The 12,679-nt window shown below is 39.0% G+C and overlaps 1 protein-coding gene across 2 annotated transcripts; it reads right to left on the reverse strand.

Moving 5' to 3' along the window:
* Positions 1-388: 388 nt before the first annotated feature.
* LOC117296827 lies at positions 389-6,198 on the reverse strand. Of its 2 annotated transcripts, XM_033779900.1 has the most exons (7): positions 6,049-6,198; positions 5,549-5,758; positions 4,718-4,900; positions 3,980-4,087; positions 3,363-3,452; positions 2,802-3,133; positions 389-1,094 (listed from the first exon to the last, which is right to left on the reverse strand). In XM_033779900.1, the coding sequence occupies exons 1-6, from the start codon at positions 6,148-6,150 to the stop codon at positions 2,810-2,812; spliced, it is 1,017 nt and encodes a 338-aa protein (XP_033635791.1). In that variant the 5' UTR covers positions 6,151-6,198; the 3' UTR covers positions 389-1,094; positions 2,802-2,809. The 2 variants fall into 2 exon arrangements, with proteins under 2 accessions (XP_033635791.1, XP_033635790.1); XM_033779899.1 differs by lacking the exon at positions 389-1,094 and having other exon boundaries at positions 2,217-3,133.
* Between the last annotated feature and the right edge of the window lie 6,481 nt (positions 6,199-12,679).

Consider the following 12,679-nt stretch of genomic DNA (forward strand, 5'->3'; position numbering starts at 1 on the left):
CCAATAAGTACAAATGATGATTGTTTTTTAAGGTAAATGTCAACTTCTCGGATTCATTAATGACTGCCAAGATTATATCGCCATTTTATATCGGCATTTTATATTATGCTTAGATTTAGAAGAATTTATGACAATTATGACTATCCTATTGTTGTGATAAAACTCAAACGTTTGAAAAGAACTACATCAAATTGGGGCTTGTTTGTCCCTGTTGTCCCTTTTTACAGCTCCATCCATTGTTTAAACAATTACAATACAATGACAAGCCTGCCTGCAACTATTTTATTTACAAAATTGTTGTCAGTTGTCACAACAGAGACTAAGATAAGACTACACTGTAAAAATGGACTGCACATCATGCACTTGTGGGACAGCAGATATTTGTCCCAAAATCATGAACACTTGAGGCACTTATTTCATGCACCTCATGTGTCAGTTGTGTTGACTAGCACATAATGACTAGCACATAATGACTAGCACCACTTTTGTCCCAGAATCATGAACACTTGAGGTGCTTCTGTGCCTCATGTGGTACAGGTATTGATTTGGGCCCACCTCAGGTGATAGTAAAATTTGGAACTAGCACCTGCTGACTAGCACCTGCTGACTAGCACCTGCTGACTAGCACCACTTTTGTCCAAAAATCATGAACACCTGAGGTGCTCCTATTGCCTCATGTGGTACAGGTAATGATTTAGGCCCACCTCAGGTGATAGTGAAATTTTGGACTAGCACCTGCTGACTAGCACATAATGACTAGCACATAATGACTAGCACCACTTTTGTCCCAGAATCATGAACACTTGAGGTGCGCCTATTGCCTCATGTAATACAGGTATCGGTTTAGGCTCTCCTCAGGTGATGGTAAAATTTTGAACTAGCACCTGCTGACTAGCACATATAGCAACACCTTTGCCCTGGGATCATGAACACATGAGGTGCTAGTTTCACATCTCGGAGGAGAACGAATGAACAAATTTGGTGCGTGAGTTACTTGAGGTGATGTGTCCTTAGTGCATAGTTTAAAACTACTGCCATATCATGCGCTTTAGATGCTATCACTGGATGGTGTCAGACAGGTTTTCAGATGCATTCTAAAAAAAACAAAAACAGTGACAATTTCAAAATGAAATATCAACTCTGAATATGATTTATTAGAAAAAAATATATTGTATACTTTACATTGAAATCTGGTAAATCACTTATTAGATAACAAACAATGTTCGAATACAGAACACCATTTGCATGTCATAATTATACTGAAAACTTTAACAACACAACTTGAAATTCAAAGTAAAAAGTTACAATTGTTCTTGATTAAATTACGACTTTTAAAAAGACACCTTATTATCAAAATTTGCAAATGATCACTTTTTCTAATGTCATGAAACATTCTAAAAACATTTGAATGCTCATAAAACACGATAAAATAACGTTTAGGCAGGAAAAAGAAAACGTTTGATGGTTCCAAACGTGGCTCATAAAAAACACACCTTAATTTCAGTTTTACTAGTGATGGTACATGTCTATGTGTTAGAAGGTCATTGTTGTCACTAATATGCCCACTTTTATTTTAAAAAGAGTTGTTGAAATGTTTGTGTGAACACAAATTGGCAAGATTAAATCCTTTAAATATAAAGTGATGAGGAAATTGTTTTATCTTAAGCTTTCTGAATCAAGATCTGTCCTAGAAATATTTACCAAAAATTACCCAAAATTCTTTGAACCATTAATATTGTGCTCTTTCAGAAATCTGTCAATAAGTTGGTTCCTGTCTACTCTAATGATTAATTATCATTGAATTAATGGTTTGGGTTAGGTGCTGAAAAATGGCACGTTGTTCCAACTTTTTTCTGTTGTTCCAACGTTTTCTATTAAATTAACCCTCCTATATACTGTTGGGTGTGCGGGTGGAGGAGTTTGTTTTTTGTAGGGGGGTGGTGTAGGATTGATTGTTTTTGGTGTAGTTTTTTAACCAAATAAGAGCATGGGGGTGGGATGGGGAAGAGGATGGGTCTGGAAGGGTGTTGGGGTGCAAGATTGACTGGTTATTTTTCCAAGCCAGGACACCTGGGGTGACAATATGGGTGTGGTTGGGGTGTAGGATTACCTTTTTTTTTACCACACCAAAAAACCGGGGGGGGGGGGGGGGCAGAGTGGGGGGGGGTGTAAGATGGGGGTTAGGGCGGGGGTGTAGGATTGCTCTTTTTTTTCGGAAAAGTTTTGGCATGTCAAACAACTTTATGACAAATTGTACTGTACTATACATAGCGACACATTTAGTCGACCTTTCAAAACCCTCCAACCCAGAAAAATTGAAGGGGTCAAACAACTTCTTAACAAATTGTACTGTTTACAAAGGAGGGTTAAATTAAAATACCTATTGCATAATCCTCAGTTTCAAAGTTCGGTGAACATAAAGTATTGGCAATTAAGATAATTGTACAGAAAGAGTACAGCCTATAAACAGCTATACATCGGGAGACTTTTTGAAGCAAGGTTTGGGGTAGCACCAAGTGAAAATATTAGCAAAGCACATCAACGTATCAAACAGATTCAACTCCCTTACTGTCGATGTGTCAAGAATATATATGCACCAAAAATCCACGGCAAAATTATGAAAAATATTTTTTTTTGTCATTAATTTGTTCATGCAGCATTCGGGAAAGTTAGTTTAACAAATGTTCTTGTCCGAAATTGCTCCTGGTCGAAACTTTGAGTGACACACACTCAAGAAATGTTCACATGGCACTACCCCAAACCTTACTTCTACTTAACCACCAAGCATAGCTTTGTCTCACCCAACCGCTTAATCCACACTGTTAGCCACTCCAGCCTTGGAGCACAATGTTTTGATCGACTTGGGGATGTCCTTCACTATCCTGCCCATCAGGTAGTGCTGTATGAATTTCAGCATCATCGAGTATCCTGGAGGATACTCGAAATCAAGGATGTAGTAGGTTGCCATAAGCGACCGCAGTCCCCTCTTCAACGCACCTTCCCCCTGCATCTCAACAAGGGTCCGCCCAAAACCCACGACATGAGAAGATGTAACAAGGTTATCATCAGTTGTAATGACGAGGCTAGGTGATGTCTGGCCATTTACTTTCGAGTCCATGGAGTCCGAGTTGAGCTGCAGGATGAGATAAAAAAATAGAGTGAATATGTTTGATTCAGTAATTGAGCAGTGGCTTTCTTGTTTGTTAGTCTGTTTTTCCGGTTGTTTGTTTGTTTTTGGAGATGGCACTTGAGATGGCAGAGGGGAGGTGGGACAATATGTTCGTTCAAGTATGATTTAACTCGTAACTGCTGAAGCACAAGCCCAACCTGCTACTCCAACATGTCATTAATGTTATCAGTACCTTCAAGACCTTGATGACCTCTGTTTTTTTGATGCGTTTATTCAGGCGCACTTCCGTCTCCTTAAGGACTTGAACATGGTCAAAGTCGGTCTGAAAAATAAAATGGAAATTTGTTAAAAGGAGAACATTTTATTTCTATGATTCCTGGGAATGTTCAGAACAAAATCTATAAGTTCCTGATGCCTATCTGATCTGCTGATTTACTCCTTATGGTTTTGACAACAATATTTGTGTTATACTCCTTTGCATAAAATTACACTATCTCCATCTCAAAACTGTAAACTATTTCCACAAGACAGGACTCGGTCACCAAAATGACTCCACTTGGCTCTCAAGTCTAAAAATCTGTGACTGCTTGTTAATCTGTGACTGCTGTTAATCTGTGACTGCTTGTTATGCAATTTGTTGAAGTTAGAGCTATGCATCAGAGAGAAAACTAGTTTGATCCAATTCAATACATAATGATTGTATCAGTAATAAGCCCATAAACCCACACATTACAATTATTGTTTTCATTAATCTAATTATAATCTGCATTTTTAGCTGTTGGATCCAATAATTCCAAATTGTTTGAGTAAAATTTGTAAAAAACAAAAAATCAATGCAACTACACTTACATCGTGTGGAATATCATACAGTTTACCAAGGTTCTCCAGCACACCCAAGTAGTTGTCATTGTAGTATGTGTCAAGGTGTATGTCACAACGTCTGATCTCCTGCATTAGCTATGAAAAGAAACAATGGAAATAATGAAAACTGCTTGGAGTGGCTTTTACAGGCCCCCACAGCATTGGACAATTATACTGATTAAAATGCCTTAATTATATCCAATCTGGAATTCTATTGAGGTGTAAAGAGACTGTACTATGAAATTTTGAGCTCAATAAGTGTCCTACTTGTCAGTGAAAACTGCAAAATTGTGACCTGCATCATAAAAATAGGGGTTTGATTAATTAAGAATCAAAGTACATGTATTCTGAGGTATTTTCAATGACTTTAAAAGATCCCTGACCAGCGAGCTTTTAAAAAATCGATTTGTCCAACATGTTTTAAGTTGTTTCTTTTGAAAAATACAACACACTTATAGATGGAATAATTTCATATGATATTTTGTACCATACTACATTACTATCTTTGCCACGAGTCTGCCTTTGGATTGAAACTCAATCAGTTCGCTTTTGGATAATTGAAAATTGTATTGACATTTAAAGGGATTTGTGGGCTGGGGGTGTGACACAGCCCCCATAATCCTGTCTCTTTCAGGGTCAAGGGGGTAGAAGAGAGCTATTAAGTAAAGCATTTAATGGAATGGAGAAAGGTGGAGAGGCCACATTTTCAATTATATATATACTTACGCATGTGTCATTTTGAAGGCATGGGAAATCTTTCCAAAGCTTTTCTACTAGTTCTGATGTGTCCATGTTGTCTGGGGCCAGTATTAGCTTCCTTCTACGTGGGAATGTCTCCTGCATTAGGTTGTCCAAGTGGGCCATCACTGTGGGTGTCATGTCTGTCTTACGAGTGCCTGTAAACACTTTCTAAAAGTCCAAACAAATTGTGTGCAATGGTGTGATTCTTGCATCGGGAACAATTTATATTTGAATTTTTCCAATTACACCAACGTTGTTACAAGCACTGTGTGGGCCTACTCAGTGCTTTTGAGTTCTGCAGAAAAAATACACTGCAACTCGGGTGAGATACGAACCCACAACCTTTCTCATTCTAGAGCAGATGTCCTATTATTCTAGTGCTCTTAGCCCTAAACTGGTTTATAGGCCTGTTTAGTTCTGAATTTGAGCCCTTTTGTCCAAAATATCAAAAGTTTTAGATCGAGTGTTGTAGCATTACAACAATCAATGGACTCCCCCCCAAAAAAGAGAGAAAATAATATAATAAATAAATAAATAATAACAATACATTTCAAAAATGGGCAGATGCAAACAAATTGTACAGCAAGGTACTTAAATTTATTTGTAGAAACGCGACCCTGATTGCTTGAATTTCATGCTTTTTGTTTATCCAAGTTGGTCATTGTCAATCAACTTGGCATGGAATGACCTACCCACTTCCTTGCCTGTACTGATGCCATGACCCAGTAAGTCCAAGTATTTACAGCAATAAGTTTTAATACAATTAATTTAACAACTGTTGTTTGTAAGTATGTCTGCTAAGAAAGTGTTGCTTACTTGAATTTCTTTGATGTGTGTAGCATACACTGTTTCGCTGATCAAAGGCTCTTGAATGGAAGGGAGTGCTAGTGGTGGGGGAGATGAATTTGTGCAAGGACGTTTACTTGCTGCATCAGGGTCCTTTGGGCTTTCTTTGCGTTTCATCACTTTGAGTCGCTTCTGTCTCTCCCATCGTATCTTTGAGCTTAAGCATCTGTTGAAGTGAGACTGAAAACAAGAGCCAAAAATAAAAAAAACATGTGACTGTGATATGCACAAATGGATGTTTGTGGACATTAACCTGTGTGGTCAACTTTAGATGTAGAGGTTGTTGATTCATGGTTGAATCAACTCCTAAACTAGAGGGCTTTTCAGACTCCTGGACTGTCTTGATTATAACTTTGCAAGTAAAGTTTCATTTTTGCACACCCTGGCTGCTATAAGTTTGCAGCATCCTTGTAAGCAGGCTGCAAGCTTCCAGACCAAAACAATTTAACAAATTTCCATAGTGTACTTACCCAAGCATTTTGTCCAGCACTGGCAATACAAGGAAACGCATCGAACATGGATCTACCGATGCTATGGTAAGCAATCCGAGCTAATCCATCAGAAGCTGGCATATCTGGCAAGTAAAAAATTGCTGATTCTCTGACGAATTGATCCCATTCCTTGTAGACACTTCCTGTCTGCAGAGCCTTGTGCACAACCTTGGAAACCTTGGCAGTTCACAGGGATAGGACAACTTCACTGTATCAGAGATGTCCCTTTCAATCAGAATGATTGCATCATCTGCAGTTTTTAAAGTGATCAATCATATTTTAAATAAATTAGTCACTTGATGAGCACTTCTATAAATTGCTTGTACAAACGATAGGCATATTGGATTATTCAGTCATTAGCATCAGTCTTTCTGCAAAATACACATGGTTGATTGCTTACTTTTGCAATTACTGGGCTGCTTGCTTTTACTGAGTTCAGTGCTTTTGCAGTTAACTGAAAAACCATTAACAAACTATTGTTTTAAATTGGGAAAAAAAAAATCAAATACATTAAACCCCCTATGATACAAGAGAATCAGCACACTTGTATCAATGGTGTACACCACAGAATTACCACGTACCTGATGATTTTCCAGCAGAATCAACTCCTGCACTGCTGGAGTTACCACATGTGCTCTCCTTACTACATGTACTTGCTGTGCTCTGCAGACTACTTGCTGTGCATGTGCTCTGGTCTGCCAAAGTAGAACCTTCAGAAGAGGTGATGTTCTTCTCATAAAAAACAGCAGACGTGTCATCCAATTCTGCATTCTATTGATGGGATTGAAATTTACAACTGCTCTTCATCAATATCACCTTCTACAGTGACAAACCACTTTGTGGAATTTTTATAAAAGATAATGGGCCATGGGTACCATAGCCTTTCTGGCACAGGATAAACACATACATCAGCATTTGTAAATTTTACCTCATAGCTGTTTAAATGCGAATTAAACTGAACAATTTCCAGCTTGTTTAAGATTAGGTACTTTTGCATGTTTCCAACGATAATTGCAATGACTTTTCCAAACTGCCGGTTGTCATTTTCTCTTTTATAGTATAGAACATCCCCAATTTTGTAGGTAATTGCATTGATAGTAACACTCACTGTAGACATAACAACTACAGGTGCAATCTCCTCAATTTCAGGATTTGCGGCCACAAGGGAGGGATAGAAATGATGACTATTATCTAGTAATTCATCTGTCCCTTCTGTCACCTTGTCTGCTTCTTTTATGAAGTAAGGAAGACTGTTTCCATCACCAGATGTCATTCTACCACACATCCACTTTTGATAATGCACACTGACTGAGTATGGCATATTTCTGAAATTTTTCCATTTCCTCCCCTTGGCCTGTGAATGTTTTGCCTCCATTCGCATAGCCCACAAATTACGCAGAGGTCCAAACTTCTGCATTTGTTTTGGTAGGTGCACACAGTAGTGCATTTTTGGAGTGACATTCTCTTCAGGATATAGATGCGTATATTTTAAATGATGAGTGGCAATTAACTGTTCCAATGACGCAACTGTTGAGGCATCAACACGATGTGAAGTACATAGTGTAATGATTTGGATAAGACGGATGAAGTTCTTCCATTTTTCATCACGATTGGAACCATGTGACCTATAATATGTGGTAAATGCAGAACCAAACACCATATCTGGGTTGAATCCTGCCTTAACTGATGTCCAGGCTGGATGGTCTGAGGGGCTATGTCACAAGGCTTGTTTTTGGACCACCTGCTCCCAAAGTTGAATGATTTTACATATCTGTTGAACTGATGAAGTGTAAAATACCCTTCAGATATACAATGACGAAGAAGAAGTGTCAATTCACGTGGTGCTAAACCTTCAAAAAAAATATGCATAACATCATGCATGAGGCATTCAGTCACCTTAAAGAAGGGAAACTTAATGAGAATACTGGAAGTGTTGATTCCATAATGCTTTGACCCAGTACACTTGAGCATCCTTGCTCAGAGTTCTCAGTGTCTCACATCTTCTAATGTGATCATCTTCCTGTCGCAGAGTAAATTCTGACTCGGTGAATCGCTGGTGTCATTTCCTCTCCAGTACATTCACATGATCTGCACTTTTTGTGGGCAAAAGAAACACCTTCCTTAAATCCACCAATAACATGGAGAGCTGGTGTATCTCCAAGCACTGCTAAAAGTCCCCCTCTCTTCAGGTACTCATTGTTGCCATGTAAGAATCGTATTCCTCTGTTCCAAGCCTATGTAGGGCCACTTTAAAATCTTCAAGCAGCTTACGTAATGCCGGTGAGTCACTGTGAAAAGCTGCAACTTCATTCTTCAAATCGACTGACTTTGCAACAGCAAGTAAGTAATTGTAGACAACTTTGATCTGCACGATGGATGTATATTTGTGAGGGACCAATAAAACATTGAAAGCTTGTGTTTTTTAACATGTTGATCCTATAGGGTTGACTATTTCGATGTCATCGTTGTACATCAAAATTTGAATGCCACAATCATCATCTTGAAAAAGTGGATGATGGGAAAAAGTATGATCCATCACAGATGTCATACATATACCCATCAGCAGATGCATGTCCTTTCACCACTTCTTCAGCAATTTCACTGTGTTGCAAAAGACTCTCAAGAGATTTCCAAAATGGAATGTAATAGCCAAACACAGCCTCTGAGAACATTGAACGTTTGTTGTTTTTTGTTCTTTTTACAACATATTTGTTCCAATTTCAACTGCTTCTGGTGCGATGTAACCCATTTTGATTCAAAATACTTGTCTTGCTTTGCCCTGGTTTCCAGACCAGTAAATGGGTTATCTGTGAAAATACCTTCAAGGTCAATATTGTCTGTGTTGACACCAACTGAATGAAGATGTTCCATAACTTTCTGACAATTGACATCATTTATATTTGAGATAAGTTCTTTGGTGTTACTAACAACTACATCTACAGCAGTCTGTGATACATTTTTAGAGGTATGTAACTGAAGAATGTATGATGCACATTGCCCTATTGATGATGGGCCCACCGGTGGTTTCGTTGTCAATATGATCAACTTCATCCATAGGATTTCCCTATCACTCAAGTCATCTTCAGAAATGTTCCTCTCTAGTGACAGCTCATTTTGATGTTTGCGATACATGTGTTTCCGAAAGGAATCATATTTCACATATGTGGCTTCACAATAACCACATTTGATGATGAACCTGCATCATATTTGTGTTTTTCTATAAGGTGCTTAGAAAGCAGACTTCTAAATTTGTCCTAAAAGGACATAACAAACACTGATGTGGCATAATTTACAATCAGTGATTAAATAATAACTGTTACCAAGTATCCAAGGAGCTGAGGGATTCGCTTCTGCAGTATTCGACGTGGTCCGATACGAGGTGCCAGTTCCATCAATTCTGCCAATGATAGTGGTAGAACTTCACCACAAATTCCCTCACCTGTACATATCAAACATGCATTGCATTTTTAATGTTTTAATCTGCAGGTCTGGAATACATACCATATTTTTAAATATCTGTGTACTTAAAATGATAAAAGCTTATTTTAAAAAAACCAAAAGAACAGAACACCACAAAAAAACTTTTTTTTTGTTTACACATAAATATCTCCTGCAAGTAGATAGTTAAAGTAGGCCTAGTAGAGAAAATGTATTTTGTTTGACATGATTATCATTCAATCAGTGTACTGACCCAAATTATGTATCTATGCCTCTTTCATGTCATGTTGAGTCTAATTTTCCACAAAATCCAAACAAAAAATATGTGTTTGTAATGTAAATTTTAAAGAAAAGTAATTTAAATTCGGCGCGCTAGAGTTAAAGTTTTATGTTTACGCTATATAAGGCCGCCCGCTGGTTGTCAGGGAATATTGCTGTACGTACGCCGAGTTACAGTACGTTAGCTGCCGTGTACCAGCGCGCTGGTCAATGGGAACGACCAGAACGTACGCGACTTGATCCCGTTTTCGGGTAAAAATACAAACCAGACATAAACCTTAATTCTGCATCTCTCCCCAGCAAGTACAACCAGAACATTAACACTTTATAATAGGCCTATGGCTATAGAGAATAGTACTGTATGTATGACCTATCAATCATTCAATCTTCCTCATCATGCCCATTCATCATGCATGTCGTCATGACAATGACATTTCTGTACTGTCAACATTGGTGACTGTGCAAGACAATTTGTTTATTACTTGGGAACAATAATTTACAACACCAGCCATACTATTATACTTACTCTCAAATTTGTCAACAACGTCCTCCGGAATTGAAGTGTTCGCAGAAATTCACACAATTCACTAGTTGACTTCAGCTGTAGCTCAGAAAGTTCAACACTGCTACTGGACGCCATGCTTTGCTATAGCTATTATCTGACAGGGCCGCTACAACACTTCCAAACTAACTGCGATGTACATTACACACAAAATACACATGTACATTACACACACCACACACACACGCAGCATTCGCGTAACGCGTTTACATGTTAGGACATGTCGACACAGCCGCGTAGTGAAGTGTGCCGTGCGCGCGCAGGAGGAAAAATAATCAAGTTTTTAAAATAGTTCATTATTTAAAAATGGTGATGCATGCCAGCAGAAACTACTTTATTTTTATACATAATCCACATAGTCAAAATGGTAGTTCTATAATTTTATAGAATTTTAGGCCTACTGGTTATTGTAAAATAAAAGTATTGTAAACGTCTTGTAAAAATTAATACACCAATAAGACCCTGGTAATCAAAAAGGGCGGGATATTGCTTCAGGTTGCTTCAGCCACATTGTAAGACCTGTCATGTGATCAAAAAGGGCGGGATATTGCTTCAGGTGCTTCAGCCAAATTGTACGACCCTGTCATGTGATCAAAAAGGGCGGGGATATTGCTTCAGGTGCTTCAGCCAACATTGTAAGACCCTGTCATGTGATCAAAAAGGGCGGGATATTGCTTCAGGTGCTTCAGCCAACATTGTAAGACCCTGTCATGTGATCAAAAAGGGCGGGATATTGCTTCAGGTGCTTCAGCCAACAATTGTAAGACCCTGTCATGTGATCAAAAAGGGCGGGATATTGCTTCAGGGCTTCAGCCGACATTGTGATATTGGTATACGCGGGCTCTAGATTTCTGACGGCATGAAGTTTCGTGAAGGAATCATGACCACCAGCCCTGATCCCCTTGCCCGGCCCGCCCATGCACACACAAATCCTTTTTATACTCCCATGACTCAATACATCAGGTGCTAGTCCTTGCCACCTGATGCAACCATAGTAGGCTACATCAGGTACTTATATTGGTACCCAAGGTAGCCCTACTTCACTTCTTTATAATCGAGGTAGGCCTATTCATAATACATCAGTGCTATACCTTGTTACCTGAATACTTTATGGTTGTGTTGTTTTATAAGCGAGGTATTCATAGTGAATCAGGTGCTACCAATTGGCACCTGCAATACTTCAATTCTGATGTGTGTGGTTTTTTTAGGCGTAGTGCATCATGTGCTACCGTCGCCTGAGGTACTTCCCTTTGTGGTATATTTTTATAAGCGTGGTATTCATAGTGCATCAGGTGCTACCTTGTTGCCTAAGGTACTTCACCTTGTGGTGTATTTTTATAAGCGCGGTGTTCATAGTACATCATGTGCTACCTTGGCGCCTGAGGCACTTTAATTATTGGTGTATTTTTACAAGTGCGGTGTTTATAGTGCACGAGGTGCTATCTTGGCGCCTGAGGTACTTCAATTATTTATGTATTTTATATAAGCGCGGTATTCATAGTGCATCAGGTGCTACCTTGGCGCCTAAGGTACTTCACTTCTTGTCTATTTGTGTAAGTAGGGTATTCATATAGTACATCAGGTGCTACCTCGTCGCCTGGGTACTTCACTTTGTAGTGTATTTAATAAGCGCGGTATTCATAGTGCACCAGGTGCTACCTTGGCGCCTGAGGTAGTACACGTTTGGTGTGTTAAATACATGATGTGCTTCAGGTGTGCCAGAAGCTGCTCAGCTGAAGGCCGTTGGCTGAGGTTGAGAGTTTTAAACACGTGAGTTATGAAAATGACACCATACGCTAATCCTAAGTACCTCAAGTGCCCTTAAGTATAGTCAAAATCTGTATTACTATCACTTCAGGTACATCACTGCTTCAATCAAGCACATGAGGTGTTGCTCTTCCGCTATTTCAACATCGCATCAAGCTTCTCAGGTGTCAATATGCAACTACATGCACACTTCATGTGCAGCTTGTACCAATTCCCATGCACCTACAAGTGCATGAAGTGCGGCCACTTTTTACAGTGTAGTCTTGAGGGAAACTTACCCTTGAAATGGCATTCCTAATGGTCGTGTATCTCCTCTTGGTCATTTGTGAAGATTGGTTGATCAGTGTAGATGGGTTTAGTCTTTCTCATTGGAGCTTCTTTAAACAGCCCTCCTGGTCGGATAGAGGTACATGAGCACATAATCCTCAAATGGTTGGATCCATCGTAGTCGGTTCCCTTCATCTGGATCAGGTTCTTGGGTCAAGTAGCAAACTTTAGTACCAGCTGCTTCACCGACATTCAGCAAATAAACTGCATCAAAAGAAACAAATCAGTAATATTTGT

The sequence above is a fragment of the Asterias rubens genome, chromosome 11 (assembly GCF_902459465.1).
Source record: "Asterias rubens chromosome 11, eAstRub1.3, whole genome shotgun sequence".
Classification (NCBI taxonomy): domain Eukaryota; kingdom Metazoa; phylum Echinodermata; class Asteroidea; order Forcipulatida; family Asteriidae; genus Asterias; species Asterias rubens.